This window comes from Eufriesea mexicana, unplaced genomic scaffold, assembly GCF_001483705.2.
Source record: "Eufriesea mexicana isolate 0111107269 unplaced genomic scaffold, ASM148370v2 scaffold2928, whole genome shotgun sequence".
Classification (NCBI taxonomy): domain Eukaryota; kingdom Metazoa; phylum Arthropoda; class Insecta; order Hymenoptera; family Apidae; genus Eufriesea; species Eufriesea mexicana.
In genome coordinates, this window is record NW_016911035.1 from 347,948 (window position 1) to 369,982 (window position 22,035).

At 55.1% G+C, this 22,035-nt stretch overlaps 1 protein-coding gene across 1 annotated transcript in view; it reads right to left on the reverse strand.

The window, feature by feature from the left end:
- LOC108550739 (uncharacterized) overlaps positions 1-22,035 on the reverse strand; it is a 126,909-nt gene that overhangs the window by 11,347 nt on the left and 93,527 nt on the right. The window contains exon 5 of the mRNA XM_017904574.1: positions 7,706-7,748. Within this exon, the coding sequence (XP_017760063.1) occupies positions 7,706-7,748 (43 nt within the window). The remainder of the gene's footprint in view (positions 1-7,705; positions 7,749-22,035) is intronic.

Genomic DNA, 22,035 nt, shown 5'->3' on the forward strand with positions numbered 1-22,035 from the left:
GTCGGCACTCGAAGGACAGATGTTGTCTCGGCCCGTGCCGACTTTCGTCGAGAAAGATCGCGCCGAATAAATTAACCCGCCGAGCGGATCTCGCGCGAGGCCGACGTTCAACGATTCGAGCTGCCTCGGCCCGCGACTACCCCGGAGACACGGTCACGAACTCGTTTAATCGGCGAATTTAGATTTCCTGCGACCACGAAAGGGCGTTCTCCGTCTTGCCAGCCGGAAGGGGCAAATCGAACCATCGTCCGCTACCGCGAGACCAAGCGGGTTAATAACGGCAGCCATGGAAACCGGGCGCGAAACGGTGGAACGAACGAATCTGAGGCGCAAGAAGGGCGAGAGAACGGGGTGGATTTGCATGGTTCATCGATCAGTGTCCTCCTGCGATCGATAGCCGTGGCACTCGTTAAAAACCGGCCGACAACAATGACGTTGCACTCGCTGTTCGAGCAACTGTTAAATTTCATTCTCGCGGCCTCCAGCCCCGCGTTCGTCGATGCGTCGAATCAACCCCCGAAGGAAGCTCGGTGAAAACGCCACGCTGTTCGCTCGCTCGCGATGACCGCGAAATTCCAGACGAATGGGAACGGAATCCATCGAGTTTTCGCGACGGTAATTCCTAGTCGATTCCGGACAGGTATCCGGTGAAGGGGGATTAAACGAGAACCGGATCGACGGGGAGGGGTACACGGGGACCGTTGTGAACGTTACACCACCGACGACGATGTATTTTTCCGTTCGAAAACTGCCCCACCCCGTTGCGGCTCCGTTAACGTTTAGTTACGCCGCAATTGCAGCGGCCGCGTACAGGACACGAGAAGCCCGTGAAAAACGGCGCGCGGTGTCGTTCCCGGGAAATGGTTCGCGTTTTATAGCGAGCGGAAAAAGTTACGCTATCGCGGAACATTGTCCCGTTAAGGCGGCGTTTTTCTCCGAATCTGGACGAGCAATTCCGCTGGACGAGGAAATAACCACGAGGAAACGCGGCGGTCAGGGCGGAGGGACGAGTTCGATTCGCGGTGGAAATTAACCGGGAATCCTGGCCGGTGATACCGCGTCCGCGATGGCGCTGCACCGGAATCGTAGCGTCGCGTCGCGTCGCGTCACCTTGCGGCAATTTCATTTGCCTCGGCCAGCCAGCTCGCTAACAAAATGCAATTTAATTCTCCTCGATTGTATGGCGGTCGGGCGTTCTTCATTTGCAGTCGAACGAGAGGAGTGCTCGATACCAGCGTGTGCATCGCGACTGCGGAAATTTCCTACCGGTCGCTGGAAAAACCGAATGTCGCGTTTATCGCGTTTTATCATAATGTTTCCCATGCCCTCCGCCCCCCAGTCGCTCGCAGATCGCCCGATGCGTTTATATCGGGCGCACTCAATTGCGGTTTCCCGTAACGCGCAAAACAAATGCAGGATTCCATTTATCAGCAGCGGTAGCCGAGCACCCGATTCGGCCAATTTACCGGGGAAATTCTTGTTATTTAAAATATCATCCAGCGAACGTTTCGAGTAGTACGTAAAACCTGTAGGCGATTCGCGTAACATCGAATTAACCCCTCTCTCGTGTAATTAGACTCGAAAGGTTGATCGCGTCGATATAAGTTACGAAACGAGGAGGTAATTAATTCATCGGCTTCCGACCGACCATAATTCTCGCCACCACGCTTGTAAATTTAACCATTTAAAACTAGTAATTCGACAACGGCATAGTCGCGGTCGAGTACGCGTAGCAACTTCTGCCCGCGTGAATCGAATCTATTAGCGCGATCTATCTATTATTACGGTGTCCTTCCATCGTTCGCGATGATCCCCGTTCGCGAGCACGTGGCTCCCCGCGAAGAATTTTCTCGCACCCTCCGTGCGAAGTACCGTAACCACCTCTGCCAAATTTCAATCGAGAATAATAAAAGCGGATCGAGATAAAGCGATGATCGATACAAAGAGATTACAAAGTAACTCTGTTCCGGGAGGAGGCTGCCTTCGATCCCTTCGAACCCTCCGCGATCGCGGAAAAGAAGGAAAAATGGTAATGGCGGCCCAAGGAATCCACCTGCACGCGAGTGCACGAGCAACGGAGACGTTAAGCCTAACGACGCGACGCATGGCTGGTATTTCTCGGGCCGCGGGCCACGCGTAACGACTTCGCGAATAAACCACGAGAGAAAAATCAGCGGTACGCAGAAACTGCCGCAAATTGATAGTTGGCGAGTTTGTAAGTTATATTCGATGGGCTCGGAGAACGAGGTTTGCGCGTGATTGGCCGCAGCCAACGAACCGTAAACGTGCCCTTCGCGCATTTCCTGGCTCGGATACATCAAAGGAGTAATGAAATCAAGCGCGTCGCCGGCTATTCCGGAAGATCGATTTCTGACCCGATCGATCGGGTTCCGGTCCGAGTTACCGAGTGTTGTCCAACGCCACAGGGGAAGATTTCGATCCTGAATCGATCGACGACTTCGGTCGCGATCGCTGAGCTATTAATCGCGAATTCGGCGGAAAATCGTAGATGCAGATGTCTCGGAGAGAGGGAGAGAGAGAGAGAGAGTGGAGAGAATTGGCGCGATGGACGAAACACGAGTCGAAGTGGCGCGCTTTCTCCGACGTCGGTCGCCACCCTCGGACGGTACCCTGCTCGTCCGCGGCTCCTCTCGCGCGATGTCTCGAGGGCGATTAATTCCGCTCGGAGCGAGAGAGCGAGTGGCCAGCCGGTCGGAGGGGTGTGCGTCGATGGAAAGGAAGAATCGCGAGGCTCGCGGTGTAATCGCGTTTGAAATGACTGCGCGCCCCGAGAGTTCGATCGATCCGATGGATCCAGATGCGAGGCGCGTCGGTTGCAAGTTCGTGGCACGAAAACGCCAGCCCGCGGCGTATCCTTGCGCTGCCCTTAACCCACCCTTCGCGCCGCGGCCCGAGCGAACCTAACCTGCGCAACCGCGTTGCAACTTGTGTCCAGCATGGAACCAGGCCATGTGCGCTATTAGATCCACCGACGAGGAGAAACGCTGGGTCGACGATGGGTGTATGTCGGGCCGACAAAGGCGAGGAGAAGACACGGCGACGCAGGAAATAGGGTTCGCTACGAAACGGATCGACTAATCGTGAAACAGTCGCGAAACAATGGAGAAACAACCGCGAAACGAAACAACCGGCAATGCGAGAAGAATACGAGAGAATTCGAGAGAATCAACGTTTTTCCGTACCTGTTTCGCGAGCTTTCTCTCTATTCACGAGAAACAACCGCGAAACGAAACAACCGGCAATGCGATACGAGAGAATTCGAGAGAATCAACGTTTTTCCGTACCTGTTTCGCGAGCTTTCTCTCTATTCCGCGATTAGCTTCTATAGATCCATCGGATCTACGGCACGCGACGAAATTTGGATGCCGCGAGACGGAAACGGCGAAAAAGAGAAAAGAAAGAGGTAAAGGGGAAAAAGAGTCGTGCAACGGAGGGTGAAAGCTTACCAGAAGCCCGGTAAATCTGTATCCCGAGTTCCTTCTCTGGCCGGGGTGTGGTTCCTTCGCGTACGGGTGGGGCCAGGATCACCCCACGGGATTAAGGACTTTGGACTTGGCTGGATTCGGAAAGCTCGTTCGTGCCCGTCTCCGTATTACGCGTCTTGGAGTATACGCCAGTCGGCCAGTGGCGTATGCGTGTGTCGGCGTACGTGTGCGTGGTTGTCGGTGGTAGGTGTGCGCCGGTAGACGCGGAGGTTAACGGTTAAGACGATGGCGCGTGTGTGTGCGAGCGCGTTTCTTGCCAGGCATCGACGCGAGCGTGTAAACGCGCGCGTTCGCGTAAGAAAGGGCGCGCGAGGGATATCAGATGGAAAGGGGACGGAGGAAACGCGTGCAGGTTCTCGACCGTGCGTACGTGTGTCGGGGGTACACGCGAGTACGCGTGTCCGTGGAACGAGACCGTGTACGTACGCGGGGTGCTCGCGCACGTGTATCTCTATGTCGCGTCGGTGTATGCGTGTGGCGTACAAGAGCGCGACCTCGTACGTGCTCGTGCGTCGATTCGCGGGCCAGTCGGGGAACGGTGTCTGGAGGTCAGGAGGCGAAACGGGTTTCGAGGTTCTTTTGGACGAAGAAACGGAAAACAGGACGAGGGGATCGGCCTAGACGAGCTCCTGCCTTCGCTAGGACATTGTTTTATCCCGGTAGACTGTGTGGTCGCTCGGTGTTCCGACAGATGGGAACGCGATCCATCCACGGCGGTCACTTCCGTCTATTTTCCACGTCCACGACGCCCTGGTCAGGACCCGCCAAGGTCCTCGCCGGAAGATCCTTTCGCTTTTCGCACCTTCTTTCCTTCCTTTCCTCCGCCGCTTTCACGCTCTACCGATGCTGCTGCTGCTGCTCCTCCCGTGTTTCGTCCTCAGTCACGTGACGCATCGCGCCGCGACATCGTGCGTGCTACCACCCAACGAACCGGAACGTGTCACGATTTCGCGTGCACCATCGATTCACCTCGCGGTCCACGAATTTCGTTCGATCTCCGACGACATTCGCTCCCTTCTCCGAACCCTGTCCAACTCGCGTAACTCGTACCGGCTCTAACGACGAATCGGACACCTCGAGATCCTCGACCTTCGTTTCAGAGTTTCGAGGTCGATACGAGGCACGCGAAGGCGGTTCTCCGGCGTCCTCGCGGTGGACGCGGTTCTCCGGATCGTTTCTCCCTTTCGCTTCGAGACCACCGACACTGATAACTCGCGCTGCGTCGCGTTACTCGACTCGGCACACCGTTACTCTCGCAGCACCGTCGTCCGAAGCGTAGCTCCGCTTAGCGCACTCTCCTTCCGCGCCTCCGTCCTCGTCGCCCGGAATAATCTCCGTGATTTGCTCGCACGGGACAAAGATCGCGGCGCTGCTGCTCTCGAGAGAGCCGCGAAGTCACTACTGCGACACGGCGTTCGTGCAACGTATCGGTAGCGCCGCACGATCGCGCGGCCCCGAAGATCCAGGCGTATCGTACGCGATAACGTTCGCGAGCCAACGAATCGTTCGGCACTCGCGGTGCTGCACGTTCGCGCGCGCCACGATTCCGGTAAAATTCAGTGGAAAAATCGCCAACAGCGCGTCACACACCGCGAGGGAGTAGTTGGAGGTACCGCTTGGCTGGCGGTGGTGCGCGGCGCCATGACAGTGTTGGCTCCTCTACTACCGCCCCCACCAAACAACCCCCACTGTCGGCGCACTCTCTCAACCCCTCTTCTCCCAGCGAATCCCCTTCGGAACCCCTGCACGCCCCTCCGGCCCGACTTTTGCCTCCACCGTTGCCGCCGATCCCTTCTATTCGCCCCGCTCTGCCTCGTCTTTCAACCCCTCCGACCACCCCGTCGACCACCCTTCCGACCATCCCTCCGACCACCCCCTGACGTCCCTCGCCGTGCTTCGCGCTGCTTCGGCCCCACCAACGCAATATTGATCGGGCGGAAGGGCGGCATCCAAGCTCGTAACGACTTTCAGAGGTGCCCTGGCCACGTCCCTCGTGTCATCTGCCTCCCTTTCTTTCTTTTTTCCTCTCCTCTCTTCTCTTCTCTTCTCTTCTCTTCTCTTCTCTTCTCTTCTCTTCTCTTCTCTTCATCTTCCCTTCGCCCCCGTTCATCCTTGATTTTTTTCCCCTCCGAGCCCCGAGTAAGAGATTTCTCGCGTCCGCCTCTCGCGAAACAGATTCTACCGAGATGTTTATTCCTTTCTTTTCCTCCCTTTATTTTTTTCCTTCATCCAGCGAACACCGTGTCACCGAGTAACGGATTCTTTTTACCACGAATCGCACGTGGCACGTCGCACGCGTTCGACGCGACCGATATCGCCGCTGCATCGAAATTTCCTCCACCGGTTCTCCGTCAGCATCCGCGTTCGTTTGCCCTCGTCCTCGAGTCGCTCGGCTATTTTTGTTAACCGAACGGATAACACCGGTTTCGCGCTGCTGCTCCCATTATAATTCGATTTAATCCCTTTCCACGTTCGCGCCGTTCGAGCCGACGGCGTTCCGACCGATCAAATATCGAAGCGACTTCTTCCTCTGCGCTCCACTGCGCTCTCCGCCGCTGCCAACCCGTTCGCGATCGACTCTGCGCCTCCGCGAGGATCCAGACCGAGCGTCGCGTGAAATTTAATCGAGCACGCACAAGTTCGCGGCGATAAACGGTCATGTCCGAGCTCTTAATTTATTCATCCTCCGCGAACGCATCTCCGGTTCTCCAGCGAAGAAATAACCTATCCCCCGCCGAGATTCGCCAGCGTCCACCATCTCTATTCGACGCACGATTCGTCGCCAACTCGCCCCACCGACGCCCGATGCGCAGCTATCTTAGAATTAACATGCATCTATGCATGTATGCATGCCGGCATGGTCCGCGCATTAATAATTCAACCACGTGACTTTTCGCTGGATCAAAGGGAACGGTGAAATTTCACGACTCACCGTGTCGCGGAAACGTTAACGAACGAGTCGCGAGACGTCTGTCGTTCGTCTCCGCGGTCATTTTCCGAGTGTCAACTCTGATCATCCCTGGCGAAAAGTTGCTCGCGTGCCGATACTCGTCGGCAGCAGACGCTCGCGCGGCGGTCATCGCGACGTTGGTTGAAATTGTCTCGAGCCAGCGGGAAGGATGGAAAAGTTTTTCTCGGGAGGTCGGGGAAATTTCGCGCCCCGTTGCTTTTCGCTGTCTGCTCGACTTCTCCCCGTTACTCCCCGTCCACGGGGGTGGCTACGCGGGTCCGCGCGGCGGGCAAAGTTCTCGATTAATTCCAGCCTCGTTTCGAGAAGAGTGCAACGAACGACTCGACGACGGGGGACGCTTTCGATTCGCGGCGAACGCGACGGGTGCGAGTGGAACCGAGGGCCGATAAAGACACGGAAGGGTACGGGTGGCGAAATGGATAATAAGGAGATAGGATGCAGACGGTTCGGGTAGCTTTTGACACCTGATCTCCCTTTGCTCGGCAGACACAATGGCAGCCGGCTCGCAGGGGCCCGCGTTCGACCCTCTAGACCCGGCGTAAGCTCACCTTTTGTCTGGATGGCAATGAAACGAGTGCCTGGCAGCGCCCTGAATAACGTCGAACGCGTGGCTAGCATTCGTATCGGATGTTCCGCTGGCGCCTGGCGTTCGCGCGAATACGTATCGCCGATTTATCTCGAGGCAAAACTAAGGGTACGCGCGTTCCCTTGGCTGCGCGTGTCGTACATCGGCGGAAACAAAGGGGACCAAGGACAAATATGCTCGCGACGAAAGTTAATTCTCGTCCCGTTATCGAATCGCGGATAACGCGAGACCAACGCGCGGATCTTTCGAGATCCCTAAATAACGAGCGAATGCATTGTTTCCAAGTGGTATCTAACGGCGTGCAGAGAAACCTCGTAAAAAAAAACGTTGCGTTCATGCATATGCAAGCGTCATAAATTTATGCAGCCGTTCGTCCCGTATCTTTATTCAGCTCCCGACTGTGTCCCTTTTTTCCCCGCCGCGGTGGAAAAAAGAGGGTGGAAAATATAAACGAACCGCGACGTAACGAGTGCAAAATACGAGAGCTCGATAAAGGAGCCGGCGAGTGTACGAACGTCCGAAAAATCTCGGCCGAGTTTACGGAATTATTATTCTCCGCTCGCGTCGGGCCGCTCTCGCGAGCCGGGATCGCGTGCGATTTCGCGGTTCGATGGCGGTGTACGGTTATTAAGGAAAACTTACCCCGCGAGTGCGCTCGGCCGGATCCAGAGAGACGCCTTGGGATCTGAAACAAGAAGAAACAACGGTTAGTTTCGGGGATACGATAGCCGGTCTGCTGGCGGAACTTTTGCAATTTACAGCCTGGAAAATTCCCGTAAGAGCGATCGCGTGACCGAAGGGAGGCACAGTTCGAGGTCGGCGGAAACAACGAGGCAGCCGACCGGGGGGGTGGTAGAGAGACGTTGCGCGGCCAACGAGAAAACAGAACTGAAAACCTGGCGAGATGTGTAAAAGGAAGAAAAACGAAAGCTCGCGCCGCGAAAGTCTCTCTCGACTCTCCGGAGACTTTGGAAATCCTATTCGATCCGATTCGGGTTTAATCGGCGAGCGACGTCCACGAGACGTCCCGCTGCGATCGCGAGCGGACGATACGGCTCGGCCAGGAGGCCATCGACCGATCTTCAATCCGCGTGGCCGGATAACCGAACGCTCGCAATTTCTCCCCGTGATTTCGACTTTGATCGCGATCGTCCGTGTCCCCCGTCGGTCCTTCCACCGGCAAACGTTTCCCTCCGCCTGGGAATCGAACGTCGAGCGCGCCTTTCGTTCTACACGCGATCCCGCCAATCTGACTTTCAAATGTCGGCATTCTTACGTAACACGCCAGGAATTAGAAAACGAACGTCTCGCGGAAAGTCTCTCGGCAAGTTGGTCAAAGCGATTATCTTGGAAATAAAAATAGCGCGTCGGCGAAGGAAGGAGAGGATAGGAAAGGAAAAGGAAAAGGAAGGATCGGCTTTGTCTGCCTGTGTTACTCGCGTTTCCATGAATTATCCGCTCGGATTTCCTAGGAAATTAGATCGGTCGGCATAAACGCGATGTTCGCGGCTCGTCCAGCCGGCAGTTCCGTCGCAGAGACGCGTTTCCGGCAAGGACTACCAGCCATAAATTGCTAAATACCTGCACTTAAAACGAGCCAACCAACGGTCACGCCGGCAGCCGGATACGCGTGGATGCGCTCCTCGAGAATTCGCGCGCTGTATCGCGAACCGTTATCGCTGCCCACTCGCTGAAGGACTAATTCGAGCCCCGTTGTATCGCGGCCGCGCTACACGCGCGTATACATACGTGCTCTCGCAGGTCGATAGTTTTGCGGAGTTTAATATAGATGTAATGCCAGTATTTTCTGCCCACGCGAGTCGGACGGAGAGGAAAATAAGCGGCCGGGGGAGGAGCGGAGAGAGACAGAGCGAGTTCTCGACCCCGCTATCGCGCACCGAATAAATACGACTCTACCGATATCCGCCAATAAAATACCACGCGACCATAAATCTACATAAAGCTGTAATGATTGAGAACCGGACGGTAACGCGGTATAAATCGAGCGGCGTATTAAACTTCCAACGATGCGACCCGCCTGATCGCCGTCGTTCGGGCATTAACCGTGCTGCATCCTTTATAATTTAACGAAAATGAAATCTCCCTGCAGCCTCCTCCTCGAGCATTCCTGGCAAGCGTCGATAGAACACGACGAGCCGGGTCTCCATTAAAAGTAAACAGATTTCCCGAGGTTTCCGACGTCGCGTCGTTAATCCACCCTCCACGGCTCCCTTCTCGTCCGCGCCAACGCTCCGCGTCATTTTTCCTCCTCCCTGCCGTACACTCTAGCTCGCGAAGAAAGCCGCGAGATAAAGAGGAGTACGAGAGGGTGCGTCTTTGCCCATTAACTCTCTCCGTTCGTACCCCTCCGAGGGCGCGGCGCGTCGAAATTGGCCCTACAGCTGTTCGCCGGGGAACGCGAGTAGCGCAGAGGGTACGCTCGAGAGCCGGGAGCGTGGCGCCGGAAAACTGCGGCTCCAAATCTAATCGCCCGCTCCTTCGTACCCGCGCAAAGTGTCTCCGAGGAGCGGCGAAGATTCCAGCGAGTGCACTCGTTCTCGAGAAGCGTGAAACGACTGCGAACGTGACGCGCGCGCTTCGATTTAATAGTTGCCACCTTGCTAGCGAAACCTGTTACCCGGTTGCGTCTTCCCGCGACGCGTCACAGAGGTATACCCTACCTACCGTGGCCAACTCGAGCAAGCGTCGTATTCCTTCGAAGGGAACCGTGACGAATCGGATCGGATCGGTCATCCGCGTGCTGGGTCGTTCGGAATCGGAGGAAACTCTCTGACAGGAGGATCGTAAAGAGCAGGACAAAGCAAATAGTATAGATCGTAACGTTTGGGAAGAGCATCCGTTTGACGGTTGCCAGCTCGCAGGAGATCAATAGCGAAAGACGCGAGGAACGAAGCGGGGTCCAGGATCGCGAGGGTTCTTTACCTCCGGCTAAAGATAGCGAGGATGACGAAGAGGCGCGCAGGTCGGAAGCAGTGGACTCTAATTTTACACCGAGTCTGTAGGTGAACGCGAACGAGAGACATCGGTAACCCGACGGGCGGCTCTAATTTTAGATAAATCCATCCGTCAGGCGATATTAGTCGCCTCGTACGTGTACCCGTGAACGCACACCGTGCCTCGAGTACACGTCGCTACGTCGTGGCTACGTCGCTCACCTAATAATGCACGCCAAGGTGGCCCCGTGTATGCAACGGAGACCAGCTGGCCAGCCGAGCGACAGCTCGCACCGGCTCTCGTCGCGCGTACGTCCACCGCTGCCGTGTGTGTCGGCCCATGTACGAGCATCGAATCGCTCGCCAGGAAATCGATGTCCCTGTGAACGGTACCAGGCCGGTACCAGCCGCCCTAGGCTACCTTCCGTTTCCAAAGGAACCGTGCACGGGTTCCGGGAACAGACCCCGACACCTACTCGCTCTTTTCCACGAATAATTCTTCGCTTCGACGACTTTCCCACGACAACCCGTTTCCCCTCGAGGCGCGAAACTGTTCCCTAACCCACGAGATCCATCGCTCGTTAGTCTTTTGCCGCTGGAAGCGCGACACGGCGTCTTCGGTTTACCATAATCGATCCGCGGGCTTCGCCTCGACGTTGTTTCGGACTAAACGACACGGTAAACCTTCGAAATCGAGTATACCGAGTCTCGCGTAGCCCTTTTGGAAGGCATCGCGGAGCATCGTGATGGGAAAACGAGTAGGGAACTCGAATCCGCTTTCTCGTAAACAGAAATATGCAAATTCCCCGGATAACCTTGTTCACTTTCCTACGGGCGTTCAGAGGCAAGCCACGAATGCTCGGGTAGTCGCAGCCGGGGAGGGACGGGGCAAACTGCTTGCCAAAATATTGTTTCGTTTCTTGCCCGTGGGGAGAATGCCGGCAAGATTACTCGCCATGAGACGTGCACGCGAACCGCGACGCGGAGAGACGAGCACGAGGAATTCTGGATCTTCCAATCGAGGAATCGGCGAAAGCCAAATGTATTCCCGACGCGCAGCGTTTCCGATAATTCTGTTTACCGATTCGCCGTTGGCCGTGCTCCGTTTTTCACCGTACCGATTCGACGACGTCGGAAACGACCCCTCGTCGTTTCAACCCCGCGTCTTGGAACCGGTCGGTATTTATTCTATTCCCTTCAAAGGACAGTCACCGTCCCGACGACGAATCGCGTCGGTAGGTTATCGCGTTTATCGCGTTTATCGCGGGGCGACCGATCGACGCGCGCGTCGCGCGGCTGGATGGAGGGTAAGCGAATCGAAGGTCGAACGTTGGAAGAATTATTCCAGAGCGGAAGGAAGCTCGATAACGAAGACGTGGAACGGCGAAGCGCGCGAGAGGGAAAAAGAGGCCGCGGGCTTGAATGAACGTTTCATTTGGACGCTTGACGTGGCCGGAAATGGGAAATGGAGCTCGAGGCCAACGAGACCAGTGAAATGCAAATGAATGGCTGCTTGCACCGGCAACACCCTCGTACCTCGCCGCTCGTTCCGCTCCGACCGAGGATTTCGCGTGGCCACTCGCTGCTCGATCCATGTGCTATCGAGAATAGCGCGGCCATCGCGCAGCCTCGTACGCAGCTCCATCGAATTACCATGTAACTTTATCGTCGCGACTCGTTGTCGGCGGGCACGAGTCCGTCTGTCATCGAGCGACACGCGAATCGCGAATCCACGGATATCTCGAGTGTCGAGATTTAGTCTTCGCAGATGCTAATTTCCCTCGCAGTCGCGATGCTAGAGCTGATTCGTGGTTCCGGTTCCGTAAGAGATGGCTTAGCCGCGGTGTCGAACGCGTGGTGCCTCGCGAGATAAAGGAAGGTACGGACGAGTCCGTGAATCGAGGTCTTTATGATTGCCGATCGAATTACCAACGGCTCGATGACCGGCAAAGGGTTCTCCGGATTCCGCAAGACCGGAAATTTAATTCCAAAGTCCACCACAAAGGACTACCGGTCAATGGGATTAACGAATTCGACGAAAGACTTCCCTTCTACCGATTTTCTCTTTCGCTTTCCTTCCTTCCCTTCGTATTACTCTTCGTCTTGGTCTTGGTCTTGGTCGTCGCCCTGGTGTTCGATCAACGACGCGACATCGCGATTGGTCGACTCCGCGAGCTCGTCGACAGCGGGACTCGGAGAGTTTGTGCTCTCCTTACTTACGTACCGGCAATGGTAATGTCATTTGTCATTGTCTTTGAGCCGAACTTTTTATCGATTATCTTCTCCGCGTCAGTCGCTCTCCTTTTTTGCCGATGCGGCAGAAAATGCAGCTTCCCTTCTTCCTCTCCCGGTGAAACCTTGCCACGGGCTTCCGACGTACGCGATTCGCGCGATTAATTGTCCCTCAAAGCACCAACACCGATCCCATACAATCCACTTTCCAGCCGATTAGCGCGTAGCCAGGATAACGAGCTTTATTAACCAGTCTAATGAAATCCAAAGTTATCGAACACCGGGGGTGTGGGAAAGTCTGGAACAGGCTCCTAACTAGGAGGCACCACCGGACATAGCCAGACACGATACCCGCGCCTCTCTCCCTCTCTCTCGCCCCCGAAGTTGGCTGCAATTCGATTCGGAAGGGCTTCGTCGGTGATCCATGCTTCACGGAGACCGAGTTAGAGACGGCTTCAGCGAGCCGAAGAAGAGGGTGAGGGACGGAGAAAAGGAAAGAGGAAGAGTAGGATGGGTGAACGGCAGAACTACCAACTGGCTCGACCACGAGTTTCCCTCTAACTCCCAGAAATTCCACGGTATTAATTTATCTTCGTGCCTTTAGTTTCCCGTATCCCTGCTACCGCGTGCCTTCTTCCATCATCGATCAATGTGTCTAGCGTATGATGCGCGTCCAAAGTACTTCATCCGTCGCCCGCGCGGGCCTGCGTACCCACAGTAGCCTTTCTTGCACAGCTCTCGACCTTCTCCCTCGCTTTTCGTCCCCATTTTCCCCGTCCAAGTACCACCTGACCGTCGACCACCTCCGCGTTAGATCGCCAAGTTCCCGGTGGTTTAAAGGTGGTTTCCTTCGATTCGCTAATTTCACCGCGAGCTACGAGCACGGGCCCCCAGCCGGGACCGGGACAAGACAAACGCCGGTTCTCGCAATGGCCGGGACACACATCTCGGCTTCTCTCGGCGTCTCTCTGAGCTTCCTTCGGTCCCGCGTCCGTGCATTTCTCTTTATGTTCTCCCCGTTAGCGTTCCACCACATAAGTTACAGCTTTTCACCTAGGCCAGCGTCGGCAGTAAATATTCCTTTGCAACCAATTTCCATTTGCAAGTCGAGTCTGCTCACTCGCCACCCCTCGCTCTCTGGCCCGCCAACGTTCGCCGCTTTTCTTTTCTTCCAGCAAACCCGACGCGCGTTTCCTCCATCCACAGACGACTCGACGGCCCGGGTGAAAGTGAGAATTAAAAGGGTTCCGAGATGGGGGCTCGGGGCTTTTACCGACCGCGGAAGAAGCGGATGTTTACCCGGGGAAACGCGTGGCGAACGATCCTCTCGGGGTAGGAAATGCACGCCGAGTCGACGACCGCGTTAATCGCGGCGAAACGTCGCGATTGCCAGAGGAAACGATTACGGGGTAGGACAGACGGACGGAAATTCGATCGATGGCCAGTGTCGGAGGAGAAACGGCGCGAAATTTTCGCAACGAACCGCGTCCGCCATTTCTCTCCCCGGCTCTGCCGGCTATCTCTTTCCGAGCGCAATTTTTCAACCAGTCAGAGAATTATTCCCTCGTTTCGATCCGGCGCTGTCTATTTGCGTTTCTTCTACGGCTGCCGCATAAGTTACTGCTCGCCGTCTCGCGTGGTAAATACATCATTCCACCCCGACCTCTCTCTCATCTGGCCAATTTCTGTTTCCCAGTCCCTCCGTACCTCGTCGTTGCACCCGAGATTTACGCCAACGCGACCAATCGCTAACCGCACTTTTCCCAACCTCGCTTTCGTTTTCCCTTTACCGATCTTCCATCGGGACAAGACGTCCAACTCGTCTCTCTTCTTCGGGAGAAAGAGAGTGAGAGAGAGAGAGAGAGAGAGGGTGCTTTGGCGGAAGCACGTTATCGCGGAAACGCAAACATTCGTTTCTCGTGTTGGCGCGAGGTCCAAAAACGTGTGGCAGGTTTTTCTTTCGAGCATCATCGGATGGAGCGGCACAACGAGGCGGATTGTGCCGGGTGGATTAACGGAGCGAAGCCGGGACACGAGCTGGAAGGCCGAACGCGGCCGGGTGGCGGAATAGGGCGAGCAGAGCGGGTAGAGGCACGAAAGAGTCAAAAGGAGGATTACTGAAAGCCCGTGCGGCGTCTTTGAAAAAAGTCGAGTGAATCTCTCGAGCGAAGGCACGCGGGTATTTGCGGGTGAAGGGCTCGTTCGCGATGCTCGTTCGCGATCCTCGTCCTTTGCGCGCGATAATTTTCTCCTTCTCGCAACAAGTTCTGTTTCACGGTAAATACTTTAATCCTTTCTCCGCGCGAAAAATGGGATAGTGGATGTGTATACGTCACCTCTCGAGAGGAACGAGTCGAGAAAAATTTCCATGCAAATGTACCCTTTTACCGTGCAGCGGAATGGTAAATGAATACTGGATGGAAAAACGCGAAGGGTGGCCCGTCTGCTCTCTCGCTCTTCACCCCTTCCCTCTCTCTCTCTCTCTCTCTCTCTCTCGTGCCTAACGTAGCGCCCGGCTACGAGCTGAAATTTCTTAGCGATGTGACGCGTTTGAATTATTCTCGCCTCTCTTTCACTCTCTCACTCTCTCTCTCTCTCTCTCTGCACCCTCTCTTTACCCCCGTCCCTCCCACTCCCGGTTTCCTTTAATATTTCATAAACGCGCATTCGCGTGCAGGTTTGCGAAGGAAAACGCGACGCGAGCAAATATCGAACGTCTGTCGACGATCGCCGGGACGAGAGGTTGGATCGAGGCTCGAGGAGAAATCGGCGGGTAGAGAAAAGCTCGGCTGAAAATTTGACGAGCGTCGCGATTCTCCGCATATCGATACACCACGCGTACTACCGGCCGGAAAAAGCGACAGACGTCTCTCTGCCCGACGATAAAGGCGATTTATCCGCGAGCAAAGTTTCGTTCGTCGGAATCACGAGGAAGCCACCCTCCTCCGTCCCCCACCCGCTCCTCGACATTCCCTTTCTCCGCTTACAACGTCTTTTCTTCCCCCTTTTCCCTCCATTTTTTCTCCCTTTTTCCTCCTTTTTTCTCCCTCGTTTGATATCGCGGAACGGATAATCCCTCGCCGGAGCCTCGACGATTCGAAACACGTTCGGGGATCAACATGGACGATATCGTTGCGGATTAAGAGGCGGAGGAACGGGGAGCCGAGGCAAGGAATCGGGAAGGTAAAAGAAAAATGGAAACGCGCGAGATACGACGTTAGAAACATCGACCCGCGGGAATCTCGTTTGGAGTTAGCGGCGTTACCGCGAGGGGGCGAAAGAGGCGCGAGAAAAGGGGTGGAGAAGAAAAGATCGACAGCCCGCGTACCTTCGTTGCCCCTTCGCGTGCCTTTCCAATTTCCTCCCGCAGCCGGCAACGGAACGGGGTGGAAGAGGCGAGAGAAAGTTGTGGCTGGAACGCGTTTGTGCGAGAAACGCGAGTTTTCTCTGGCGGAAGGACCTGCCCACCTTCCTTCTTAATTACCGGGCCAGCTCGTACATTCGTTTCGCGGCTAGGGGGCAGGTCGAAACGCCTCTGGCCCGCGCTACCTCTTCGACTGCCTCGTCCCGACGCCTCCGCCTTCGTTTCGCGTCTTCGTTGGCTCTCGCAACGGCCGGAAGCGCGAGAACGCGGGTGTTTTAAAGCGTGGAAGGCGTTCTCCGCTGTTTCGTACACCGATCCCTCTTGTTTCCAACGCGCCACGCCTCTCCTAGTCGCGCCACGTTCTCGCGGGATCGCGAAAGAGAACTCGGGAAAGAGAACGTGGTCCCTCGTGGATGCTGGACGCTGTTTCGCCGTCCGTTTATTTACGCGGCGAGCTTGGAAAGCTTGGGTGGGTCGGCGATGGAGAGGGTGAGGCAGCGAGGAAAGTCGTAACGCGCGAAATGGTCCATTGGCCGTGGAACACGTCGCCGGAGAATTATCTCGACGTTATTAACGCGTCAAGTCCGGATACGAACTGGATACAACGGGGACGTCGTTGTTATCCATCCTCGGTGCGGAATAAACGCGCGGAAATTTTAAACCGTCTCCGCGTCGTTCCACGCGATCACCGCGGAACTTGGAGTTTCGAATTTTCCGCAGCGGGGATGGGGCAAGCGCGAGTTTAATTCGTCCGACTCGCGTGCTCTGTTTCGCGCCGGGGAGACTAATCCCGCGAGGCGATGGAATTCAATGCGCGAACTTGCTCGTAGTCGTGGTGGTCGTCGTCGTCCCGGTTTATTTCTGCTTTCGCGTGCCACGCGGTAGGTCGAGCGAGTCGATACAATGCCGGCCGCACAATCGCGCCTTTGATGTAATTTCCACTTCTTCGCCGGCGGAAAGACGCGTCTCCGCGAAGAACGAGTGGCTGGAACGCGTCGTCGAGGCGGTTTCATTGTTGTCTGCACGGTGTTTCCGGGCGCAGGGGCGCGAGAGGCACGTAGGAAATTACGTTGCACGTCGGGACGCGGTTTCGAGTTGCCGAGGGCGGCTGGTTTCACGGACGATCGACGAAGTGGAGGCTGAGGAGGTCGAGAAAGAGGGACGGCGCCTAACCGTCGTCGTCGAGATTCGCGGAATTAAACGAAAACGATTGTTAGCCCGAATCGCTTCAGACGACGACGACGACGACGACGACGACGGGGCACGTCTCGCGCTTAAAGCGCGGCTTTCCTCTCTAAGCACGTAATTATTCTTTCCAGCGTGCTTCCCGCACCGCGGCCCGAGCCCCTTCTCCTCCCTGATGACAAGAAAAACGCTCCCCATTATCATTTACGGGCACACCGATCATTCCGACGAAACAACCGGCACTTTTATCCGGTAATCGAGGTTATCGAGGGCCTAGCCAGAGTCAGCTTCCTTTTATTCCAGCTCGTGACCGGGAGAAACCGCCCCTCGGAATTGCGCCCCGACCGAACAGGGGGCGAGATGGCAGCAATCTTTAAACAAGCCTCGTAAAACACTGATGACCCGGTCTCTCGGCACGGGTCATAAAGCTTATAAAGCTGTGCCCCGGTGTGTGCCGGTGAATAGGGATCGTGTGGCTAGGGCGGAAGCCAGGATTTGCACGAGGATAGTTTATCGGTCACTCGTAGTTATTTCGCGGGGATGAACGGCTAGTGAATAGCGGCCAAGTCTGCCATTTAAGTGCCACCTACCTTGCAGCCAGCCCTCTTAACCGAGTCTAAAACCGATATTCGCAAAATCGGATCGCCGAATCGTTCCGTCGCGAAAGCTCGGGGAATTTCTTAGATCGTTAACCGCTCGGATTCGCGATCGTGGGACCAAGATGGCGAGAAACGCTAGCCAATACCTCCGCCTCGATCCAGGCTCAACCGAAACCGAATGCAAACCTGTCGAACGAAGAAATTTCCTCGAAATTCAGCCCTCTTAACCCGGTCTCGAAGAGATACCTGGAATATCGATTCGGGAAGAAAGGATCGTGGAATCGTGGGAGTTGCGTGGGGAATCGGTGGGGAAATTTCTTACGTCGTTAACCGATCGAACGAGAGATCGCGGCGAGGAGACGAAGGGATAGCGCGCGAGGTGCATTTCTCAATCGCGAGGGCAAAGAATCGAAGTTACGGGCGGCGGATAGCAAGAGGAATGGAGTGATCGGGCGCGAAGTTTGCGCGGAATCGTTGGAATTTCGATGTGAACGAAACTTGCAGCGACATTTGGAAGTCAAATTTTATCGCGATCCAGCGTCTAGCTGGCTCGAGGTTTCGTGCGCCGGGAAAAAGAGGAAATAAAGTTTGAAGGCTCGCCGGGTGAAAGCGGGACGAACGTGCGCGCCGCGGAGAAGAACTCAATTTCGAGATCTCGGGCAGCAGAGATCGATCGCGGAAATCACTTCCGAATATTCCGAACGCGGTGTCGGCTCGCTCCAAGATCCGATCGAACCTCTTCCGACCGAAACGACTTTCCTTATCGGCCATTTTTTACGTGCACCGTGAGCCTGCACGCGAGCCTAAACGACGCGTCGTCGTCGCGGAGACGAAGATTCGAGCCGTCCAACTCTGTCTAGAGGGATCGATTTAACCGTGATTTGTGGGGTATGGATGATGATATATGTCTTTGGTGTTTCGGTGGTTCCTAACGGTCGTTGCGCTATGAAAAGGGTAGCAGCAGGGTAGAAGGACGCAAGGAAGGGATGCGTTTCGTCTTAGGCCTGTCAGTGGACTTTATCATCGATGAAGCTTTCTAGTAGACTTGTTCGTAGTCATTGTTAGCGACTCCTAAGATCTCTGATGGATCACCTGAATTTAAATACCGTGCCTGCCTCGAAAGAGGTCCATCCGAAGGAATACAGGTGCAATAGGTCAGAGTATGAGGGTTTGTCTCATTTTAGACACGTTTTCTTCCGAGGTACACGTAGTACTTGCTCAGGAATAGCTAGGGTTACGCATTAGTCTGAGTGGGCCCCTCCCACGGGGTTACGATGTTGACTGTAGTGTGCCTACAGGTGCTGCCAGTTGGTATTCATCCCCTAGGTCGTTGTGCTATGCTAGATGTGCGTTTCGTCCTGGACCTGATAGTGGACTCGTCAGTAAGGCATTCTAGCAGGCCCTGCCTCGGACCAGGATACTTAGGTGCCATAGGAACTCGTGTTCATGAAAGTCGAGGAATCATCGAGGACTTGCGAGAAAGTCCTCGATCCTCCTTCAAGCAAGGATCCATCGTAAGAACGACGATGGCTACAGACTCATGCGGGAAATCCACGAAACCGAGATACGCGCCGATCTCGTAGAAAGACACGGAGAATTTCGATCGACGTCTTCTCCAGCCGTTCTCTCGGCGCGAATCGCGGAATTTACAAGTACAAACTCGCCGACTCGCCGAGTCGTTGGGTGAACAACGGGTCGAGTGTTTCGGCAAGAGGGAGCGTCGTTTAATCGCAGTCGCTTCTGAACCGAGAGGCAAAGGGACGACGATGGAACTTATCGTCGCTTTCGCTGCAAAGTTTTTCGACTCGTTATTCCGTCTCTATCTCTGGCCGGTTTTAGGCAGGGGGGGATAACAACGTCGGCACGTCGAAGTTCGTCCGAAGGTACGAACGCGGAAGCTGTACTTTGCATCTGCAGAATGCTCGATTCAGGAGCAGCCGCCGTTTCGAGCAACGAGAAAAGTACCCACTCCGAAGCGAGACCTTTATCACGGGAAACTTTCCCGAAACCAGCTGCGAGATATTCCTTCGTCTCGCTTTTCCCGCTATCATAATCGCGATAACCTCGCTATCGCGGCCCCGGGCTCGCAGCCCCTGCAACCGGGTTATAAGCGTTGTTTCGCGCCGGTTCGCCATATCTTTCTGTTCCCGCGACGCGATTCCGCTGGAAACTGCGAAATATCCGTAACAAAGCGAAGAATCGTTCCCGATGCAGCGATCCGAAGCGACGTCGCTCGACGCGATCGACGAGCCGCGGCCGAATTCGGGACATTGCTCGACGTCAACGGGAATTATTAATAACGCTGACGCGATCGCTTCTCCAGCTGCAGCCTATTTTGGCCGTCCGGCCGATCCTCGACGTCCCGTGATTTCCATTCACGCGTTTCCAAATCCAGCCTGTCCGACGTTTCTCTCGTTCCATGCACGAGACCGAGTTCGTAATTTTTAATCCACCCCGACTACTGTCGGCCAATGTCTCGCACTCGCGGTACGTTCGCGAAAACGATCCACGACTTTCGTAGAGCTAAGTATCAAATCTAGAATGAAATCCTAATAATAGGCGATCCCTGACTGGCATCAGACGGAATTGTCAACCCTTTGACCTACAACCACGTGTGAGGCTCGTGGTCAGGTTTTCCGGCCAAAACTGATTATCACGAGTCTGGCCCGTGGTACGTTGGTCGGGTCAAAACTGACTATCACGGGCCTGGCACGTGATATGTCAGTCGGGTCAAATGTGAACACCACGTGTCACGTCCATGGTTTGTCGATGTGCCCCACGCAAGTCGCGTGCGAATGGTACAACTCAACAGATTTGCCGAGCCGTGGAATGACTGTTTGGGACCACGCTGTTGAATCGTAAATCGTAGGACAAGGGGTTAATACACCTGTCACGACTGATGCTTTTTCGATGCTTTCCGGATGCGTTTCGTCGGCAAAAGACACGGAGGTAATCGCGCGGCGAACACACGGCGATAATGCGAACGATGCCTCCAAGTAAATCGAGTTCCGGCTGCCTTTGGGAGTTGACCGCCGAATTCCCGGCGTGCCGTTCCCATCGCGCTCGCATTAAAACAATCTCGTTGGCCCGATACCGAATCATATTAAATTATAAACAGTTATTACGTGCGGGTCGATGCGGCCGGGCAAATTAATATTATACTCCTGCCCGCGTAAACTCCGTTAATATTCCATTCGTTAAATTCGATTACACGCTGCCTGTAATTCCCGCCGACCATCCCATCCTATCTTGCAAGGAAAAACACACTGCCCGTTGTTCTCGATCCACGCGTCAAGGGTGCGTTATCCTGTTACCGCCGAAATTCGCCTACACGCTGTATTCCAGCTAATTACGGCGGAGCCTCGATTCTCGAATTACGAGGGTTCGTTCCCTGCATGGCGCGGATAAAGCGAAAATATAGAGGCGGAAAGTAATCCGGGTGCGGAGAGCAGTTTCAGAGAGAGAGCGGACAGCGGTGGACCGTGGTAGCCACACGCGAATGCACGTAGCTCCTAGATTACATTCCGGCGAAGGTAAGCGTAGCCTGGTAACGGTAGTATCTTTCAACCTGCTTGCCCCTTCGCGTACCTTTAATCCGATATCGAATTAACTTCGGCATACCGTGGCTCTGGGTGTGTACCGTGCGCTGGGCCTGCGAGCTGCGTGCATGCGCGAGATACCGACGTCCTATCGTGCGAGATGGCGCGAGATGGTGAGAAAAGGCCGGCGACCTTTATCGTCAGTTTCCATCGCGGAATCCGCTGTCGAGCGCGGCTCCGACCCCGCGTTCTCGCGAGAGTCACGCCAGCGCCCCCTCGCTCGCGTTTATTAATTGACAAAAACCGCTGAATAATCGGTCGATGGAAAATCGACTCCTGCCGTATCTCGAGATTCGAGGCTCGAGGCTCGAAGGTCCGGCGAAGAATGGCGTCGCGGAGAAATTTGCCAGCAGACCACGGGCTTTGTTCGAAGTTCAAGTTTGCCCGGCACTCGTGAGCTTAAGCCGGGTATTTACTTTCTCCGATTAGATTTCCCAATGGATTATAAAGCCGTCGAATCCAATCCGCCTGTATCCACACGGGCCACGTGTAAATTACAAAGTGAACCGTCCTGTTCGGGATAGTCCTTAATTATTCGCCTAGAGGGGATAACCGAAGGCGCGTCGAGTCGAATGGTCGAATCGGTCGGTCGATCCAACGACCACGATCACCATCGCCTAGCCATTCGAATCGCAGACCGACGCAGGCTAACAAGCACGATTCGATCGCGTTTCGCGCTCTTCGGGATGGAAGACGAAGCGCGTTCGCGAGTCCTCGACATTCCCAATTCGCATACATTCGCGAGACACCAGATTTTCTAGAGAAAATCGCGGCGATTCGATCAGGAAACCGATCTCCGAATTGTAGGAGTGTGATTGATGAAAATTGATAGCAGGTCTTGTTAATCCGTGAAAGGTCGTTTTCGGTACTCCGGTCATCCTTTGCTTAGAATAGACCGTGTGAAGGCTCTGAAGTTTTACAAGTACCAGTGATGCGGCCCTAGGACCGCAATTTCCCGGGTCAAGTAGAGGACTGCTTTATGTCCTTACTGTCAGCGTCCTTTGACTTTTCCAGACTCATTGCCACCTAATCCTCCATT